Below are 23,210 nucleotides of genomic sequence, written 5' to 3'. Positions count from 1 at the left end.
TTGCACTGCGTGATCTTGTTCTTTACAGGGTTTTTGGCCGACGTCAGCACTAGGAGTGAGGTGAAATCAAGAAATGCATTGGCACATATATGTATCCAATTAGAGGTCCTGATGGTTTGAAGTGCCATCACCAAAATCAAATTTGAGTTTGTAGTTTGCCTCGGGATTCTGCTGCTCTTATTCTCCCAGATTCACAGCCTCACAAGACCCCGCAGCCTTACAGCCACATGCGAGTGCCGCCACGGCAGACCAGGATGAGCCTATGGACATCGCACCCTCGCCTCAGCCATCACGCTCCCTGAACCGATGGATTTGGACCCACCATCGCCATTGCCTTCATCACCCCGAGAGATGCCCTCAGGACTACGCAGTGTTTTCAGGAGGGCGTACCTCTGCTCTCGCATGGCAGATAGTGGGGTACGGCTGGGAGTATGCCATCCTCCACAGCTATGACTCCCATCTGATCTCTATGTCCAGCTTCCTGCCTCAGTCCCATTGCCATTTGCATCTTCAGTATCAACAACTGTGGGTGTCGTTTGCATCTCCAGTACCAACAACGGTGGGGCATTCGGAGGGAGAGTAAACGTGCAGGTGTACGCCTTCGCCAGCACACTGAGCTAGGTGTGCCTATGACGAGAGAAGCCACGACATGCAGTACATTCAGAAGGATTTTAATGGAATTTGACACCAGCCATGGAAATTTACATATTTATACCAATGAACTTTTGTGAAACATATTTTATATTATGATGGCTGCTATTTGTGTTTTGGAAGTTGTGATAGGAGGATTTGAACTACGAAAGCACAACAATGAGACCCTCAAATTTCAAAATCAGTTACTGTGTTGTGTTAACACTGCTGTAAAGTGTGTCTTAGTAACTTACATACCTGCTACCTCACGTCCACAGAATTGGATAATAATATAAATCATTTACCACAAACAGCAACCTGCAAAAATATCTTAAAACTACTCTGGACAAAATCCTGTCATAACTGAAGAACTATATAATCAACTCCTCTTTAAGTTCCAGTTATACAGAAGAAGAAACAGAATCTCAAAAGTCGTTTCACATAAAAAAGTTGGCACAAAAACAGAAAATCTCAAGTAATTTACATAAGAACCAAACAAATAAGTCTTTGACATTCATAATTAAATTGGGTTCACATGAGTGCACAATGAATAAAGGTAATGTACTAACCAGTTCTTTGCAAGGTTTTCTAAGCACCCTTCAATAAACTTCATCCGAATAACTCTCTCCGTATTGAAGCACAACAGATTTGATAGTGCCTTCTCTGCTTCTACAGCTAGTCCTTCACCAAGTTGACCCTGTAATATTAAAGTAACCCAGATAAGACATCAGAAATTTAACAAAGTGCCTTAAATAAAGGTTGTTATGTAACAAAAGCTAATTCTGCATGATGCAAAAGGTTCCACAGATCGGCAGTTTTAATCCAACATGAGATTCTTCCAAAGTTTTCAGATTTTTTCCTTCTTTTAAAATTTTTTTAATGGGAGACTAAATTTAGCTGCGTAGTGTTCATAGGCATATATGGCTAAGAGGTAAATGTACGGAAGTCCTATGTTCACACTTCTGACCGTACTCTTAATATCTGCACACAGAGTGGCAGTCCTGCTGAGTCTACTCATAATCTAGGTAATGTTAAAAGGTCACATGTTCATTTAACACTGTCTAAATTTCCAATGGGCCACAGCAGGACAGCTGCTCTTTTTCCACAATGGACAGTGTGTGGGTGTTACAAATGTGGTCTTAAGTTGACATTCTGGAAACTACACTAAACTCCTTTCCCTCTTAACTACGGAGATATAAATATAATGCTAACAATTTTTTAACTGTCCGAGAAATAATATTTAGTGGTAAGTTTTTGCAATAAAGCTAGTTCAGAAACATAATGTTTTCCAATAAATGGTATTTCCATTGAGTAAACTTAAACTTAATGTACAATTTGTATCATTTTATCCAGAGTCCTCAATGTACAATCTGTATCATTGTATCCTTAGGGTTATGTTAGATTTTTGCTTAAGTGAATACAGAAGAATTAACACGCACGGTTTCCCACTATTCAAACTCTATTAACACCCATATGAACTTATACTGTGAGTGCTAATATTATTTTATAAAATCACTAAATTAATGGATAATACAATCATAATGCTTTCTCTTGTCAATATATTTAAACAATGTAGAATAAAAAGAAACAGAAACACACACACACACACACACACACACACACACACACACACACACATTTCCACAATACATACAATATCAAGAATGTCAAAACAGCAGGCAGGCACAAAGCACTAAAAAATTAATTTATACTTTGTGACTGGATTTTGACCAAAAGCATTAAAGATAAAAGTAAAGTTATCATAATATGTCTTCAATAGGATAACAAATACGTTACAAAGCTGGTTTATTTTGGGCTACACACATCACACGGTCAGTAATTACCCATTTTTCACAACATATAAGTGACATGACTGTAGGAACAGTCAATTATATTCTAATTAAAATTACTTTGTGACTGACACTTCTGTGACTCGAGCAATAAGGGCTGGGCAAAAGCCAACCACAGCTGTTTCTTGGGCTCGACGTGCTCGCTATGTTGCCTGTACTCTGGGTGTGAGCAGCAGAGCCCTGCCAGGTGACACAGCCAGGGGTGGGAGTGGTCCAAGCACAGCTGACTGCAAAGGCAGGCAGGGAGGGGAAGTTCTGACAAATAAGTAGTGGTTTCTTAACTTTCTGTTGCACCACAGGAAAACTATTTGGTGATTTTCAAAGATCACTTGCAAATAAGGTAATGCACAAAAATATTGAAAAGAAAAATGTCAGATTCACTCATACAATCATAAATGAACTATTTAGTTAAAAGCTTCTATTCTTTCACAACTTACAGTCTCACATTGTAGTTTGGCTTTGGTGGTCACACCTATTACAAAGTTTTGGAATTAGGAAACCTACGACAGTTAATTCAGAGGGCTTGCAGAGAAAAATGTGGGTCACTTTACACTGAAGTGAGTTTAGGTCATATGTTACTGTACACAAAACGCAACCATCACACCAAAATTGTTTTAAGGGTGGAAGGAGAACCAATCTCACAACTATGTGGAGTAAATATAATTTACATACACGCAATTTGCCAGTGTGCACCATAGCCAAAGCTGCCTTCATGTACATGCTCAATTCATGTCCTGTGTTTCTGGTTCATAGGCAATTAATCACATCTATCACATCCACACTCTAAGTTGACATTTCAATTACAGTGTATCGTAACAAGATTAAATGAAATGGAATTGTCTTTTGGACACTTTATTACACAAGCAAAGTACTGGACCGTTAACGGAAATGTTGACAGTTCAAATACACATTCAATCTTTTTTAAGGTTACTGTTATTTTCCTCCAAGAAAACTATGCTTGCACAGTAATGGGGTCATAAAATTAGTAGCTCTCATTTTAGTCACTATAAAACTTTTACCAATGTAATAAACTGTTTTGTTATTTTATTTCTAGAGCCATGAATGTAAAACTTTGAAAATTTATATAAATAATTCTTCCTTGGATTTAGTTGTTGATAAATGTATTAAAATGTAATGGGAATTTACCTCACCTAAAGACATATTTAGAATTGGGATCTGCTAATCATTCTGTAGGCATCAAAAACATATTTAAACCTTCAGTAATAGTTATGGACAAGGCCTCTTATCATTTGACTGTCGTCAATAAGGCACCTACAGTAACTTCCAGAAAACAAGACTTCATCGAAGGGCTACAACAGCAAAATGTTCACATACCAGACGACTGTAGAGACTGTGAGTTACTGGACCTCCTGGCTCAGAATAAAGCACCTTTAACTCTACACAATTTCTGAACTCGTATGGGCCCAAGTTAAGGGTTATGTGGCAGGAAGTACAAAAAATATACACTGGCAGAAGTGGAAAGATTGACAAATGACGTTATGAACCCCACTTTGTTGTCAGACTGGCATAATGTTGTTCAACACACAAAGAAAGAAATAATGAAAGCATGGGAGAATGAATGTGTAGTAGAAAATAACATAGAACAACTCTTTATTTCATTAAATTCTGGGAGCAGTTCTACTGGCTACATAGACGATGGTGAAAGTGAGTCAGATATAATTGCTGTGCATCCATTAGTGGTCTGTAGGTTACCAAATAATTTAGTTGTTTTCACACCAAACAATTTTCTCTGCTTCTTTAGATAATTTGCTACTTTGCGGCATTGGTGTGACTGAGTGTCTCATCTTATTGCAGCTATTCATCTGTAACAAGTGATTAAGTATCTTAATGCACTGCCGTATATATGGCAGTAGTGGACCCCACACTGCCCTCGCCATAACTAACAAAGATATTGACTACAGTAGGTGGATGATTTGTTTCTTTTTTTTGTGTGTGTGTGTGTGTGTGTGTGTGTGTGTGTGAGAGCAACAATCGATTGTATAAGCACATGGCATGCTGTGTACGAGCCAGCAACTTTGCTCCCCATCACTACCATCTGTCGCTCACAAAGTAATTTTAAACTAAATATAAAGAGTAAATATGATATGGTTTAGAAATATCAGACCTTTTTAAAGAGCTTGTTTTTGATTTTTCTGCTCAGCAAAAAAGTTAAACATTTCCAAGAAGACAAGATTAGACTAATACTTCTGCAAAGAAGCATTTAAGCAAAGAAGCCTTTAACGCTTTGGAGAGTGGCCTTTTAGAAGAATACTGGGCCTAGGAAACTGACCGTTTATACCATTACTTAGAGCATAACTGGGATGTATGTAACTGATGTATCTTCAAGAGTAATATTTACTAAAACAAAGACCAAGCTTCCAGATGATATGTACTTTTCATGCTTTCTTTAGTTCTTTGATAGGTTACAAATTTTAAAATAATGGAGAGAGAAAGTATCGTTATCCTTCAAAAGTGTGAGGTGAGTTACTGAGCAATTTCTTCCACTTGAGCTTCCAAAATTTCTTGCTCACTCAACAAACCTTATGTATTTGTACCAGAATTACAGCTGTGAAACCTAATGAGTACACACATGAAATTACGCCAGTATGGTCATATTGGATCAGCAATTCACGACAGATGATGTTATGTTCAGTCAAGAGACATGTAGCGAGGCGTCCATAGACTGTTCTCATATGCAATGAGTTCAGTTTTCGAGCAATAGATGGCTCATCATCGAGAAAATTGTGGCCCAACCTATACTCGGGCATGGTCTTTTTAACACAAAGTTGTGTCCTGAGCTATGCTCGGGCTTTGTCTACAAAGTGTTAACATGGGGCACAATGAATCATTAATGTCTGCCATGCACTTTACAGGTGTTTGCAGAGTGTACATGTCAATATTTCCATTTTTCCCATTTTCCTAGTTATCTTTTAGTATTAGCAATAAAATAACCTGTTTCCAGAATTTGGTTTCTGTAACACATTATATGCTTCTCTGAGGGGCTATGTGTAGATCTTCCTTGCCAAAAACTTTAATTTATTGTCATTTCTAGGTCTGCTTCTGCCTCTGTTTTAATGTTTCTAAAACTTTAATATGTTTTGCCTCCAATTCTTTTACTTTGTGTAGTAACTTCCCTTTTTAAATATCTCCCATGTCACAATAACCTCCTTCGATGAAAATACTGCATAACTTGACTGGACAAAGAATTTGCTATTCGAACAATGAGTAAGAAAGATTTGTTTAAGGATATATATTTTGTATCCCACCCTGCTGCATGGCATTAAACAGACATGGTAACAAGTGATGACTGATCAGCCTTTCATATGCTCAGACAGATACATTGTGTTCACAGAGCAGAACTGTTCTTGTGCCATTAAGTTATTGGTGCATACTTTAAAAATTCATAAAATGTAACCTTTCATGGCTGGAATTTCAGACTTATTAAAATATTGTACGCTACTGCACCATGATTTAATGACTTTCGTGGAGAAACCCAATGTTTCACATCCATGTCTCAAGGGCAGTTGAAGCGTATATGAATGCCAAATTCACAACTTGGGTCATTATTAAATTGGGCATTCACAGAAGCATAAACCCTCCTTAAAGCTGTCATCCACATGAGCCTTAAATGTTGGATATTTACAAAAAATCTGTTCAACCACAGTGTAATATTCCCAAATATATTAATAATAATGTTACAACTTTCTATTAGATTTCACGATTGCATTCAAATGATGTCTAATTCTTGCTGATATTTCGGCTGGCATCCAAGTAGCCATTTTCTGGTGAATTTTATGACTGGAGATTAGTAGTGTGCATCGCCTCAAGTCACATTAATGCCCAAAAAGGGAAACAGGAGTAATCTGCTGAATTACAAGCCCATTTGCAGTAGGTTTTTGGAACATATACTGGGTCAGCACAGATTCAGATAATATCATTCTTGTGAAACACAACTAGCTCTTTATACTCATGAAGTAATGAGTGTTATTAACAGGGAATATCAAATAGGTTCCACATTTTTAGATTTCCAGAAGGCTTTCGACACCATTCCTCAAAAGCATCTTCTAACGAAACTGCGTGCCTATGGACTATCGCCTCAGTTGTGCAACTGGATTTGTGGTTTCCTGTCAGAAAGGTCAAATTTCGCAGTAATAGATGGAAAGTCATCAAGTATAACAGAAGTACTATTTGGTGCTCCCCAAGGAAGCATTATGGGCCCTCTATTGCTCCTGATCTATATTAACGACATAAGAGACAATCTGAGTAGCTCTCTTAGATTATTTGCAGATGATGCTGTCATTTACCGTCTTGTAAAGCCATCAGATGAACAAAGTGAATTGCATAATGATTTAGATAAGATATCTGTGTGGCGCAAAAAGTGGCATTTGACCCTGAATAAAGAAAAGTGTGAATTTATTCACGTGAGTATTAAAAGAAATCCGCTAAATTTCGGTTATGTGATAAGTCAAGCAAATCTGAAGGCTGTAAATTCAACTAAATACTTAGGGATTATAATCACAAATGACCTAAGTTGCAATGATCACATAGATAATGTAGTGGGTAGAACAAACCAAACACTGTGATTCATTGGCAGAAAACTTAGAATGTGCAACAGGTCTACTAAAGAGACTTATTACACCATGTCTGTCCACCCTATCCGGGAATATTGCAGTGCAGTGTGGGATTCGCATCAGGTGGGACCGGCGGATGGCATCGAAAAAGTTCAAAGTAGGGTGGCTTGTTTTGTATAATCACGAAATAGGAGAGATAGTGCCACAGACATGATATGTGAATTGGAGTGGCAATCATTAAAACAAAGGTGTTTTTCACTGCGCCATGATCTTCTCATGAAATTTCAATCATCAGTTTTCTCCTCCGATTGCGAAAATATTATGTTGGCACCCACCTACATAGGGAGAAATGAACATTACGATAAAATAAGAGACATCAGGGCTCACACAGAAAAACTTAAGTGCTCATTTTTCCCGCACGCTGTTCAAGAGTGGAACAGTAGAAAGACAGCTTGAAGGTGGTTCATTGAACCCTCTGCCAGGCACTTTGTGAATAGGAGAGTAATCACATAGATGTAGACCAGTAATTGATGTAGCACATGAGCAGGAGTCTGTAAGCAGGGTACAATGCTCCAAATTTTTGGATGTACATAGTGATGAAAACTTGAGCTGGAAGAAGCATATTACTGAGCTTCTCAAACAATTAAGTTCAGTTACTTTTGCTCTTCGTATAATTATTAATCTTGTAAACAAATAATCAAACCTCTGAAGAGATAAACGTAAGGACAAGGAAGGAAACTGCAAAGAAACTTTGGGTAACAATATATCAATTGATCGATGAAGGAAGGAAGTACAAAATTGTTCACGGAAAGACACGAATATAGCAGTATAAATCACTTAGAAATGAAATGGCCTCTACGAGGTCAAGGAAGCATCCAATAACAAGACACAAGCAGTATTTGGAGGAGATATGTAAGAGATATGGCATCTAGTATTAGAGTCAGGGTTTAACAAAGCTTTGGAAGACTTGCTTGCACAATCAGCTTAACAGCTTATGCATCTAGGTTGCTGACAAGAATAATATGTAGAAGAACACAAAAGAAAATTAAGAACCTTCCAGACGATGATCAGTTTGGGTTTCAGAAAGAGAGAGAGTTCTGATATTGTGCTTGATAATAGATACAAGCCTTCAAAAATAAATAAATAATCAACAAACTAATAGGAATCAACCATTCAATGCCTTTTTAAAGGAATGAAGGCATGACAATCGCATGGGGACTGTTCAGGACTATAGGGTAGGTGCTGGAGTGTCTCCCACTTAAGTTGGTGTACTTCTGAGCTATGATTTTTTTTGATCTGGGGACAAGTGTTACCATGAAGCAGCAGCACTGAACATGGCACACAACAGTGGCTTATGATACACATGCTGACCCATGCACATTCTTCATTCTCTGATGGATGTCTTTCAGTGTTTGCCCTTCGGCAGACCAGAAACTAATAACAGCACATTGCTCCTGTTTGGACACATTTGGTAATGATGATGCCATTGTTCACATTTCCACCATATGTCAGTGGTTCTACAACCACATCAGAGTCTCGTTATGTTGCTTTTGTGTACCAGCAACAGCCTTAAATGAAACTTACTGACCACCCCTTATACAATAAGCAAAGGAGGCAAGAGATGGAAAATATGAATGGAAGATCAGAACAAAGTGCTTGGATTCCAAACAGCGTAAGACAGGGATGATGTCTTTTGTCATTACTGTTCATTCTATACGTAGAAGAACAATGACGGAAACAAAAGAAAGATTCAAAAGTGGCATTAAAATTCAGGATGAAAAGATATCAATGATAAGATTCGATGATGACATTGTTATACTCGGTGAAAGAAGAATTATGAAACCTGTTGAACGGAATGAACAGTCTAATGAGTGCAGAATATGGAGCAAGAGTAAACAAAAGAAAGATGAAAGTAATGAGGAGCAGCAGAAATGAGATTTGTGACAAACCCAACATCAAAATTGGGGAGCATGAAACAGACAAGATGAATGAATTCTGCTACCTAGGAAGTAACATAACATACAATGTACAACACAAGGAAGATATAAAAAGTAGACTAGAACAGGCAGCAAGTATTCCTGGCCAAGAAAGTCTACTAATATCAAACATAGGCCTTAATGTGAGGAAGAAATTTCTGAGAACATATGTTTGATATACAGCATTGCAGAGAGAAGTGTATCATGGCCTGTGTGAAAACCAGAAAAGAAGAGAATCTAAGTTTTTAAGATGTGATGCAATCAAATGACAACAAGACAGACGAGGAAAAAGTAAGTAGATTGTTCAATATTTAAAAAGTAAGTGCCATAACTGTTAGACTAGAGAGTAGATAGTCAATGCCTTCATGGAAAAATGTTTGTGGTTGCCTAGGGAACCATGATTGTACCCAAGCAAGCACCTCTTTATGTTGCATGGATATCTTTCTTCAGAGCTCCAAAAATATGGATTCACTTGCAGAGATGTCAAGACTTTATGGAAGATGCACAAGGGCTTCCCAGCAAAATTCCTGCAGAATACTCTAAACAACTTTGGCAACACATGGTCAAGCAATTTGTTGGAAGGTTGTTTTGACTACACTGCAGAAGTTTCTACATATCCTCCATAGTCCCAATCTCTCCCTATGTGATTTCCATATTTTCAGAGTTCTGAAAACAGATATTCATGGCTGCTGACTTGCTTCGGAAGAAGAGGTGCACGCCTGGGTACAATCGTGGTTTCATAGGCAACTGCAAACATTTTTTCAGGGCCAGCATTGAACATCTAGTCTCACAGTGGGATAAATGTATTACTAGTTACAGTGATCAATTTTGAAACAACGAAGAGGTTATTTACTTTTTTTTATCCATCTCATATTCATTTAACTGCTCCTTGCGGAAAGATGCTGAAAATTAGGAATAAGGTGATTCTCTGTAGAACTGGTGAGGAGAGACACATGTGGAAAACACTGACAAGCAGTGGGTACAATATGATAGGGCATGTGTTAAGACATCAGGGAATACTGATGATACTACAGGGAGCCATAGAGGGTAAATACTGTAGGGGAAATCAAAGATTGGAGTACATCCAACAACTGAGGACATATGGGGCTTGTAGTACTCTGAGATTAAGAGGTTGACACAAGAGAGGAATTTGTGGCAAGTTTCATCAAAACAGTCAGCAGACTGATCCCTAAAAAAATGACAAGAGAAGTAGAAAAACTGGCTGTCTACCATTTCTTGATGTAAAGAATTCAGGAGCAAAAGTAACAACTCAATGAAGCTACACAGTGCCAGCTCATGCACAATACCGGGATTTCAATTCTCCAGCTTGGCTAGAGGGGTTGTGTCAGATATCTACATCTACATCCATACTCCGCAAGCCACCTGACGGTGTGTGGCGGAGGGTACTTTGAGAACCTCTATCGCTTCTCCCTTATATTCCAGTCTCGTATTGTTCGCGGAAAGAAAGATTGTTGGTATGCCTCTTTGTGGGCTCTAACCTCACTGATTTTATCCTCATGGTCTCTTTGCGAGATATACATAGGAGGGAGCAATATAAACTTGACTCCTCGGTGAAGGTATGTTCTCGAAACTTCAATAAAAGCCCGTACCGAGCTACTGAGCGTCTCTCCTGCAGAGCCTTCCACTAGAGTTTATCCATCATCTCCATAACGCTTTCGCGATTACTAAATGATCCTGTAACAAAGCGCGCTGCTCTCCGTTGAATCTTCTCTATCTCTTCTATCAACCCTATCTGGCATGGCTCCCACACTGGTGAGCAATATTCAAGCAGTGGGCGAACAAGTGTACTGTAACCTACTTCCTTTGTTTTCGGATTGCATTTCCTTAGGATTCTTCCAATGAATCTCAGTCTGGCATCTGTTTTACCAACGATCAACTTTATATGATCATTCCATTTTAAATCACTCCTAATGCCTACTCCCAGATAATTTATGGAATTAACTGCTTCCAGTTGTTGACCTGCTATATTGTAGCTAAATGATAAAAGATCTTTCTTTCTATGTATTTGCAGCACAGTACACTTGTCTACATTGAGATTCAATTGCCATTCCCTGCACCATGCGTCAATTCGTTGCAGATCCTCCTGCATTTCAGTACAATTTTCCATTGTTACAACCTCTCAATATACTACAGCATCATCCGCAAAAAGCCTCAGTGAACTTCTGATGTTATCCACAAGGTCATTTACGTATGTTGTGAATAGCAACGTTCCTACGACACTCCCCTGCGGCACACTCGAAATCACTCTTACTTCAGAAGACTTCTCTCCATTGAGAATGACATGCTGCATACTGTTATCTAGGAACTCTTCAATCCAATCACACAATCCGTCTGATAGTCCATATGCTCTTACTTTGTTCATTAAATGACTGTGGGGAACTGTAACGAACGCCTTGCGGAAGTCAAGAAACACGGTATCTACCTGGGAACACGTGTCTATGGCCCTCTGAGTCTCATGGACGAATAGCACGAGCTGGGTTTCACATGATCGTCTTTTCCGAAACCCATGCTGATTCCTACAGAGTAGATTTCTAGTCTACAGAAAAGTCATTATACTCTAACACAATACGTGCTGCAAAATTCTACAGCTGATCGACATTAGAGATATAGATCTACAATTCTGCACATCTGTTTGACGTCCCTTCTTGAAAACGGGGATGACCTGTGCCCTTTCCAATCCTTTGGAACTCTATGCTCTTCTAGAAGATACCTACGGTACACCACTACAAGAAGGGGGCAAGTTCCTTCGCGTACTCTGTGTAAAATCGAACTGGTATCCCATCAGGTCCAGCAGCGTTTCCTCTTTTGAGTGATTTTAATTGTTTTTCTATCCCTCTGTCATCTATTTCGATATCTACCATTTAGTCATCTGTACGACAATCTAGAGAAGGAACTACAGTGCAGTCTTCCTCTGTGAAACAGCTTTGGAAAAAGACATTTAGTATTTCGGCCTTTAGTCTGTCATCCTCTGTTTCAGTACCATTTTGGTCACAGAGTGTCTGGACATTTTGTTTTGATCCACCTACCGCTTTGAAATAAGACCAAAATTTCTTAGGATTTTCTGCCAAGTCAGTACATGGAACTTTACTTTCAAATTCATTGAATGTCTCTCACATAGCCCTCCTCACACTACATTTCGCTTCGCGTAATTTTTGTTTGTATGCAAGGCTTTGGCTATGTTTATGTTTGCTGTGAAGTTCCCTTTGCTTCCGCAGCAGTTTTCTAACTCTGTTGTTGTACCACGGTGGCTCTTTTCCATCTCTTAAGATTTTGCTTGGCACATGCTCATCTAATCCATATTGTACAATGATTTTGAACATTGTACAATGATTTTGAACTTTGTCCACTGATCCACAACACTAACTGTACTTGAGACAAAAATTTTGTGTTGAGCCATCAAGTACTCTGAAATCTGCTTTTGTCACTTTTACTAAACAGAAAAATCTTCCTACCTTTTTTAATATTTCTATTTATGGCTGAAATCATCGATGCAGTAACCGCTTCATGATCATTGATTCCCTGTTCTGTGTTAACTGTTTCAAATAGTTCGGGTCTGTTTGTCACCAGAAGGTCTAATATGTTATCACCACGAGTCGGTTCTCTGTTTAACTGCTGAAGGTAGTTTTCAGATAACGCACTTAAAAAAATTTCACTGGATTCTTTGTCCCTGCCACCTGTTATAAACGTTTGAGTCTCCCAGTCTACCATATTTACTCGAATCTAAGCCGCACCTGAAAAATGAGACTCGAAATAAAGGAAAAAATATTTTCCCGAATCTAAGCCGCACCTGAAATTTGTGACTCGAAATTCAAGGGGAGAGAAAAATTATAGGCCGCATCTCCAAATCGAAACAAAGTTGGTCCATTGTAATATGAGACACAATTTAGGTCGAATGAATGACGATACAGCTACAGTAGTTTGGTTCGAGTCGTAAGTTAGTAGTCAAGCTTTACCACGTAGCCATTGCTATGCATCAGGCGGTCCGTCCGTATTTATACGAGTACCCTTCCTTTTCAAGGTGCTTCGTCTGGTTTGAATTGATTGCTTATTTTTCTTTGATCTGATAATCGCAGTTTTCTTTGTTAAAGGTGTTTATGTCACTCTAAGCTGAAAATGCGTTACTGTACTGTGTCATGCATTGTTTGCCGCATTCTGATAGTGCGTGTTTACGGCCTGTCGCCGCTCGCGGCATGGCTTGCTTTTGTGCATTACACTGCTGCTTTCTTTGATAATGATCAACAAGAACCAAATAATAGACTGCGTATGATAGAAGATGTTCTGAACGAGAGTTTAGCGAAAAATTTTCTCCGTTTGAAAATCCTTGCAGGCACCTCTTTAGTACACAGAAATTAGAGTCATCTTAGATTTAAAAATCTAGTCAATTGCCGTGCTTCATTTCTGACTGTATCACTATTAAGCATAAGAATAATACGAATATAAACATGACATGATATTTATATTCTTCGGCATTTGCTGTTGTCTCACTCTAGTTTCGTAGTTTATTAGGCAGACCGGATTTAAATGAGATAGCAGCAAACATGAAACAATACATGGCAAAATGTTTATGTGCGTATTATTCTTATGGTGATGAGAATACTGCATGTGACGCACAATTTATAAAAGTTCCTATTATAGCAACCATCTCTTCTCACAGATAGGAAAAAATTCAGAACGTAGAGTTGGCCATATTGACAAACATCCCAAACAGTCTTGCCAGTCGGATTTTTGTAGTACATTGAAAATAGCTCATCTTCCACCTTTTTTTTTTAATTTATTTACTGACGCAGAGGTTTTGGCGCCAGTATTTATCTTTGTGCCTACAAAGCATGCCTGTGTAGCGCTGCATATATTCAACGGCAGAAGTAAGTTGTGGCGGCACCCACCAACTTTTTTCAGAATTTCCGCTGGCTTTGCACTCGATTCTAAGCCGCAGGTGGTTTTTTGGATTACAAAAACCGGAAAAAAAGTGCGGCTTAGATTTGAGTGAATACGGTATATCTGGTAAATTAAAATCACCCAGAACTGTAACATGGTCGGGAAATCTACTCGAAATACTTTCCAAATTTTCCTTCAGGTGCTCTGCCACAACAGCTGCTGAGCTAGGGGCCTACAGAGACATCCTATAACCATGTTTGGGCCTGCTTTAACCGTGACCTTCACCCAAATTATTTCACATTTCAGATCACCATCAATTTCCTTCGATACTATTGCACTTTTTATCACTATAAACACACCTCCCCATTCACTGTCCAGCCTGTCTCTGTGGTATACATTCCAATCTGAGTTTAGAATTTCATTACTGTTTACATCTGGTTTCAGCCAACTATCTGTCCCTAGTACTATGTGGGCAATGTCACCATCTTTCGCAATATAGTATGTCAGCCACAGCTGAGCATTGCATTTCTGTGAGACAGCTCATGGATTACTCTAGCACCAAAATCTTTACATTAGGTGATCATTTTGGGATTCTATTGTTACAGAATTCATATAAAAACATTTGTCAAAAGAGTTCATTAAGGAGACATTGTATGTCCTATGCCGCCAATCTTAAATTATCGAATTTTGTGACTCATTATCCTGGAAACTTTTTAAGACACTAACTTACAATTTTCCATAATTACTGAATGCGCCTTTATAGATACACTGAACTAGAATTATTACTAAAATTGTATTGTGGGGCATGTTATCTCCCCCCCCCCCCCCAAACACTCAATTTTTGACAGAATTTTGTAAATAAATGAACATAAAAACAAAACAACTCAGGATATTTTAATTATTCTAATTCCATATGTGTTGAATCTTACACTTGGCATGCTGTGAAAATTTCATGTCTCTACTACCAACACTTTATTAGAAACCGGGTCATTTATTGCAAAAAATGTAGTTCAGAGGTATTGAGGATTAAAACTTTTTATTACAAATTCTTATACAGACTTACATTTATGTGTCTTTTATGCACTAGAATTTCCCTGGGCCATAGGCTGTCTCTTCTTTGTCACAACAGCCCACTGCTTGCCGCCTCCTTTTCTTTCTTGTTCTTTTGCCATTTGCTGAGCAGCTAACTCTGATTCATGTACATGAAGCTCATCCAGTTCCTGCAGTCCTTTAGCTGTGTTCTGTCCAAATCTTATCCCTAACTTCTCCAGAACCTGAAGTGTTTCACAGTTCCCACCATTAACAGTTATTACAGCATTAGACACTGCAAACTTTAGAGTCATAATGCCAACAAATACATTTTTAGGCACACGGCACCACACACCATTATTGAAGGACTCATTCACATTCTGGGTTTTCCCATATAAACACTTATTTAGTAACTTATGATTTGCCAAATCTCTGTAAATAGGTTTGATTGCCTCCATTACTGCCAAAGTAAAAGAATTTTTATGTGTAAATTCATGCAGGGTGCCAGAAAATTCAGCCTACCTATGTTTACACCAAGTGTTTGGTGGAGATGGACACAAAGTATGACATGGCTTTTCATCGGTCAATATTCGATGAAAGAAAGTGCTCCACACAGCTCTTTTCATCTTCTCTAAATTGTCACAGTCATCTCTAATGGCCTTCCCATAATATTCCTGTAATTCATCAATTAATTTGGCCGTTAGTCTTCAGCACATTTCATTGTCTTGCCATCAGACAGTTTTGTTACCCAGCTTGGTTTTTAGGTTACACAGACGTGTCCCCATTCTTTTTCTGACAGATCAATAACGACATTGTCCATAGTCTCATTAGTTTTACCACTGTCATCCGTTTCTAAAGTTACTTTCCTTTTCAATGCAGTAGGGGGCGTGGTCACTTCAGAAACATAATCCTTCACTGCTAGCACACGTGTTTTCAAGTACTTCAGAAGAAAACACAGGTCTCACATATCTGTTAGCCACAAATTTGCCTTTCTTGAAGATACTTTTATGCTTAGTCATTTTATTTGCGTATAAAAAGCAACAGAAGTTAGCTTAGTACAAAAATAGCCAATAATCACACTACTTTCAATGAAAACTGGTATCAGAAACAAAGAACTAATTTGTTTATTCGTAAAGCCAATTTCTGAGATGTAGCAGTAGGCACAAAACAAAGCAATTCACAGCCTTCTAGACTGTGTAGTTCCCAAGATATGACTGCTCAACTGTGACAGTATATGTGTAGCTGCGAAATTTTACAGTCACATGTCAACATTCAAAATAATATTTGAACTTCTCACAATTGTCTGATTTTAATGTATTGTATACCAAAATGTTCAGGAAAATCCAAAGTACATTATGGAGTAGAAAACAGAAAGTGTCAAATTTCAACGAATTTCACGTACGATGTCCCGTTAATTAGGATAGTGGCTTTCACCTGGAGAAGACATTGAACCCAGTCATTTCTTTAATTTGTTCACAAACACAAATTTCTATGTCTAATGTTGCACCTAGTTCCAATTAATTTTATCAATTTGACTACAGAGTTTTAACTCCATTGGCACACAAGTTGACAGAGGGTATGCACACAATGCAGTTATGCATGCTTCAAGAACATTCTGACACATTATGATCTATTACATTAGGTTTGTACTTTGCAAGCCAAAGGGCAGCATGTGGCAAAGTGTGTGTAAAATATCATATTGTTTTCCTACTACGTTTGCACGAGAGAACAACATTGGGTGCTTCCATGAAAGGTCAATATTCTCTAATTTTATCATCATAGTCATTTATTATCATATTGTATCATGAAGTGTGTGGGCTGGATGTAAAAGATTTTTGAAGTTTTTGGAATGTATCTTCTTAGAATTTTAAGAGTAAGTCTTTATGAGAACCATAATTTTTTTATTCGAGTTTGTTTCCATCAGGAATAGCATTCTCCATGATTGTATTAATGAGATCCAAGACAGGAGGAAGGGCAGCATCAGAAGTAAATTTTTAATATTTATTGCAGATCGACTACAGGTAATGCATAACTATCTGCAGTGCAGTTAGATCTAAGTCATGATGACTCATCATTTAACTGTAGTGTCAATTTGGTACCACATGTGTTTTTATTTGTGATGAGTCATCACGACTTGGATGTAACTGCACTGAAGATAGCAACACAGTAGCTGAAATCAATCTGTAACAAAAACTTTAAAAATTTATGACTGATGCTGCCCTTCCTCCTATGATGGATCTCATAACTTTTTAGTTTTAGTGTGTCCCCATAGGAGATTGTTCAACGATTCTGTATCATTCTTTTGCAGACTAAGATAATCCATTATGAACCACATCACTCTTCTCTAAATCTTCTGCCTCCTTCATTACTCTAACTTGGGAGCAATTCCAGATGGATCAACACTATTCAGATGATAGTTTTATAAGCAACTTCATTCATGATTAAGACATACTTTGTGTGTGTGTGTGTGTGTGTGTGTGTGTGTGTGTGTGTGTGTGTTTGTTTGTTTGTTTGTTTTCTGCCATCACACAGTGAGTAGATTTTCTTATCTATCCAATTACATTATATTGTCAAAAATTGATATTTTCATTGTTATACCAGTCTAATATTTGCTTTTCCAGCATATTTAATACATTATCTTTTTGTTGAAAGTCAGCTGAACTGACCTGTGAGTAATTACAGGACTTCCTGTAGTTAACAATGATTTTTAAATGATGTAACTCTTGGAATCCCACCACATGTATTGATGTACAAGTAAATTTAATTACACATACATCTGGTGATGTCATTAGGGGCAGCATGGAGAGAGACAGTTGTTGGCACCATGTCACGTGGGTAACAGCAGCAGCAGATTTACTGACTACCGTGGACCACCTTGGCCTGACTTGTCTCCACTCATTGATGTATACTACATGCTCTCAGGTGGATTTCTTGAAGATGACTTCATGATACTTGGCTATTTTATTGACAATGATTTGGACTTTGTTATTCTCTTTTGTCGACATTGGCTTGCATGTGGATATGTGCATTTTCTTACTGCTGTGCTGTCTTTGCTCTCCGCTCAGTTGCATGTCCTCCTCTGAGTGAACTGATGGTGTGGGTGTGCACCAGGAGTATGGTTCGTATTCCCAGTCGGACCAACTAACAGTTTTCTACAATGCTAATGTTTACGCTGCTCAGTAGCTCTCTAGAGCACTTTAACTGCCAAGAGGCATCCATCTTTATAAGTCTCTTTCTGTTCACCTTAAGAAGACCCAAGGTCTAAAGTTTTCTGTGATTCATTTGTACTTAATCAGTGTTCAATAAAATTTGTATTGTTGAAGAAGCAGACTTACAACAAAAATATCCTAGTATCTGAATGCATAAACGTGCACTAGCATGAACATAAGAGTCCACTGAACTTTGTCGATATTTTCCAAGACTCAGTATTTCAGAGCTCATGCTAATCTTTTATCCTATTGTGTGCAACTAACAGAGGTATTTAGATGGGAGCAGAAGATTCTGTACATCAAAATAAATGCTTGTACATTGTTGGTTAACATTGAAATGACGAGCGATTTGCTCCTCTGTGGCATGCTGTCCACAGTTACAGTATGTCTATAAAATTCCACGTCTGACAATGCAAAAAGAGAGAATAAATTTTTTTTAAAAATGAAGCAATATTTTTATTCTTGAACATACATGCCAAAGAAGAAGTAAAATGAAAAATACACTAGTTCATGTTAGAATACAAGCAACAAGTTTTGCAGTAATTTGTTCATCCAAATAGCACAACATTCTGACAGAGTAACTATTCTAATGTATTTTCTAAGCAAATCCTGCAACTGATTTATCCTAATCGAGAAATCAGTAAGGTTTTAACACAAAAACATACACATGCTCTGATTTTTATTGGCTAAGAATAAAATGAACTCAGATGAGATAATATCTTCAGTGATAAGACCGCAGTGTGGCCTCACCAGCCAGACATCACAGTCGTGGGAGTGGGGGAGTAGGAGAGTGTGAGTGAGTGAGTGAGTGAGTGAGTGTGTGTGTGTGTTGGGGGGTCTATTTCTGATGAAGGCCTTGTTGCCCAAAAGCTTAGTTTCTGACTTTCTTCTTGTTGTGCCTATCTGTGACTCAGCATCCCCGCTATATGGTGAGTAACAACTATCCTTTTCATAATACTGTAACAAGACTACATGTAGGCTGGCCTAAATGAGGAACAGACTTAATTTGTCACTGAACAGTATTTTTACGTGACAGATTTTTGATGCTGATGTTCTATCTAGTATCTGCTACTTTTCCTGCAGTTACACAACGTATACAAGTATCAACACAGTGTGACAAATGTGATTATAGAGTAAATAAAACAATTAAATGCAGAAAAAATAATGAAAGGAACCATTCAACAAAACTCACAATTTTATCATCCTGGATGAGATCCCACAGTAAAGTATTTCCTGGCTTGCACACTGCATCCATCTTAATATGAGTACCCTCTGCCCGCATCATCTTTGGCGTGTGAAAGCGAGAGTGGAATGCCATGTGCTGCACAGGTAATGTGTGAGCCTGCTCTCAATAACAAAAATTATCTTAATAAAATAAAACACAATAATTAGGATACCAACTTCTAACAAATTATGGAATTCGATTTCAAGTGTTTTTAAATCTATAAAATAAAGTGAACAGAACTCAACAACATTATGCATTTACAATTTACTCTGGTGACGAGTATACAGTTCCTTTTCTTTTCTCCTTTCCAAACTGATTTTAAGTTGAACATTTTTACCAACACCTTTGAAGAACAAACATTTTGTCGCATTGATTTCTTATTGTCTATTTGCCAATATAGTCTTCAAATGCCAAGAATTTTTTAGACTGCTCATCCAATCTACATTTCATGCAATTTGATGATTGACATGTGACCCTATCTCACCTAGAGGTCGTTTTTTCTTTCAGGATACTAATTTTTTAGAATGCAGCATGCTGGTGTATGTTTTCACGAAAATAATTGCAACACAGAGCATCTAAAGTTTGAACTTTAATGGACTTCCCTACAGATAAAAGAATGAAGATAGAAATACATAACTGAGGATAAAATGAACTTTAACGCTGCTGATAATGAACAATGGAAAGGAGAATCACTGTTGCAATATGTAGCTTGTACCACTATATATAGAGGGAAACATTCCACGTAGGAAAAATATATCTAAAAACAAAGATGATGTGACTTACCAAATGAAAGTGCTGGTAGGTCGACAGACACACAAACAAACACAAACATACACACAGAATTCAAGCTTTCGCAACAAACTGTTGCCTCATCAGGAAAGAGGGAAGGAGAGGGAAAGACGAAAGGGTGTGGGTTTTAAGGGAGAGGGTAAGGAGTCATTCCAATCCCGGGAGCGGAAAGACTTACCTTAGGGGGAAAAAAGGACGGGTATACACTCGCACACACACACATATCCATCCACACATATACAGACAAAAGACACATATTTAAAGACAAGGAGTTTGGGCAGAGATGTCAGTCGAGGCAGAAGTGCAGAGGCAAAGATGTTGAATGAGAGGTGAGGTATGAGTGGCGGCAACTCCTACGTGGAATGTTTCCCTCTAATATATATATATATATATATATATATATATATATATATATATATATATATATACACACACACACACACACACACGGAGAGGGTAAGGAGTCATTCCAATCCCGGGAACGGAAAGACTTACCTTAGGGGGAAAAAAGGACAGGTATACACTCGCACACACACACACACACACACATCCATCCACACATATACAGACACAAGGCAGACATATTTAAAGACAAAGAGTTTGGGCAGAGATGTCAGTCGAGGCGGAAGTGAAGAGGCAAAGATGATGTTGAATGACAGGCGAGGTATGAGTGGCGGCAACTTGAAATTAGCGGAGATTGAGGCCTGGTGGGTACCGGGAAGAGAGGATATATTGAAGAGCAAGTTCCCATCTCCGGAGTTCGGATGGGTTGGTGTTGGTGGGAAGTATCCAGATAATCCGGACGGTGTAACACTGTGCCAAGATGTGCTGGCCGTGCACCAAGGCATGTTTAGCCACAGGGTGATCCTCATTACCAACAAACACTGTCTGCCTGTGTCCATTCATGCGAATGGACAGTTTGTTGTTGGTCATTCCCACATAGAATGCATCACAGTGTAGGCAGGTCAGTTGGTAAATCACGTGGGTGCTTTCACATGTGGCTCTGCCTTTGATCGTGTACACCTTCCGGGTTACAGGACTGGAGTAGGTGGTGGTGGGAGGGTGCATGGGACAGGTTTTACACGGGGGGCGGTTACAAGGATAGGAGCCAGAGGGTAGGGAAAGTGGTTTGGGGATTTCATAGGGATGAACTAACAGGTTACGAAGGTTAGGTGGACGGCGGAAAGACACTCTTGGTGGAGTGGGGAGGATTTCATGAAGGATGGATCTCATTTCAGGGCAGGATTTGAGGAAGTCGTATCCCTGCTGGAGAGCCACATTCAGAGTCTGGTCCAGTCCCGGAAAGTATCCTGTCACAAGTGGGGCACTTTTGTGGTTCTTCTGTGGGGGATTGTGGGTTCGAGGGGATGAGGAAGTGGCTCTGGTTATGACATCTTCATGATCTGGACACACAGTGAAGAACAACTTCAGAATTTCCTCTCCAACCTCAACTCCTTTGGTTCCATCAGATTCACCTGGTCCTACTCCAAATCCCATGCCACTTTCCTTGATGTTGACCTCCACCTGTCCAATGGCCAGCTTCACACGTCCATCCACATCAAACCCACCAACAAGCAACAGTACCTGCATTATGACAGCTGCCACCCATTCCACATCAAACGGTCCCTTCCCTACAGCCTAGGTCTTCGTGGCAAACGAATCTGCTCCAGTCCGGAATCCCTGAAGCATTACACCAACAATCTGACCACAGCTTTCGCATCCCGCAACTACCCTCCCGACCTGGTAGAGAAACAAATAACCAGAGCCACTTCCTCATCCTCTCAAACTCAGAACCTCCCACAGATGAACCACAAAAGTGCCCCACTTGTGACAGGATACTTTCCGGGACTGGATCAGATTCTGAATGTGGCTCTCCAGCAGGGATACGACTTCCTCAAATCCTGCCCTGAAATGAGATCCATCCTTCATGAAATCCTCCCCACTCCACCAACAGTGTCTTTCCGCCGTCCACCTAACCTTCGTAACCTCTTAGTTCATCCCGATGAAATCCCTAAAAACCACCTTCCCTACCCTCTGGCTCCTATCCTTGTAACCACCCCCGGTGTAAAACCTGTCCCATGCACCCTCCCACCACCACCTACTCCAGTCCCGTAAACCGGAAGGTGTACACGATCAAAGGCAGAGCCACGTGTCTACCAACTGACCTGCCTACACTGTGACACATTCTATGTGGGAATGACCAGCAACAAACTGTCCATTCGCATGAATGGACACAGGCAGACAGTGTTTGTTGGTAATGAGTATCACCCTGTGGCTAAACATGCCTTGGTGCACGGCCAGCACATCCTGGCACAGTGTTACACTGTCCGGGTTATCTGGATACTTCCCACTAACGCCAACCTATCTGAACTCCGGAGATGGGAACTTGCTCTTCAATATATCCTCTCTTCCCGTTATCCACCAGGCCTCAATCTCCGCTAATTTCAAGTTGCCGCCACTCACACCTCACCCGTCATTCAACAACATCTTTGCCTCTGCACTTCTGCCTCGACTGACATCTCTGCCCAAACTCTTTGTCTTTAAATATGTCTGCTTGTGTCTGTATATGTGTGGATGGATATATGTGTGTGTGTGTGCGCGCGAGTGTATACCCGTCCTTTTTTCCCCCTAAGGTAAGTCTTTCCGCTCCTGGGATTGGAATGACTCCTTACCCTCTCCCTTAAAACCCACATCCTTTTGTCTTTCCCTCTCCTTCCCTCTTTCCTGATGGGGCAACAGTTTGTTGCGAAAGCTTGAATTTTGTGTGTATGTTTGTGTGTCTGTCGACCTGCCAGCACTTTCATTTGGTAAGTCACATCATCTTTGTTTTTAGATATATTTTTCCTACGTGGAATGTTTCCCTATATATATATATATATCAGGTTGATAGACACACGAAATTCAAGCTTTCGCAACAAACTGTTGCCTCATCAGGAAAGAGAGAAGGAGAGGGAAAGACGAAAGGATGTGGGTTTTAAGGGAGAGGGTAAGGAGTCATTCCAATCCCGGGAGCGGAAAGACTTACCTTAGGGGGA

General features: G+C 39.2%; 1 protein-coding gene across 1 annotated transcript in view; it reads right to left on the bottom strand.

Annotated features, from left to right (window-relative positions):
- LOC126263189 (ubiquitin carboxyl-terminal hydrolase 34) overlaps positions 1–23,210 on the bottom strand; it is a 524,696-nt gene that overhangs the window by 399,518 nt on the left and 101,968 nt on the right. The window contains exons 15-16 of the mRNA XM_049960250.1: positions 19,354–19,503; positions 1,200–1,327 (exon numbers count right to left, since the gene is read on the bottom strand). Coding sequence (XP_049816207.1) covers positions 1,200–1,327; positions 19,354–19,503 — 278 coding nt within the window. The remainder of the gene's footprint in view (positions 1–1,199; positions 1,328–19,353; positions 19,504–23,210) is intronic.

This window comes from Schistocerca nitens, chromosome 1 (assembly GCF_023898315.1).
Source record: "Schistocerca nitens isolate TAMUIC-IGC-003100 chromosome 1, iqSchNite1.1, whole genome shotgun sequence".
Lineage (NCBI taxonomy): Eukaryota > Metazoa > Arthropoda > Insecta > Orthoptera > Acrididae > Schistocerca > Schistocerca nitens.
This window is presented reverse-complemented; position numbering and strand designations above follow the sequence as displayed.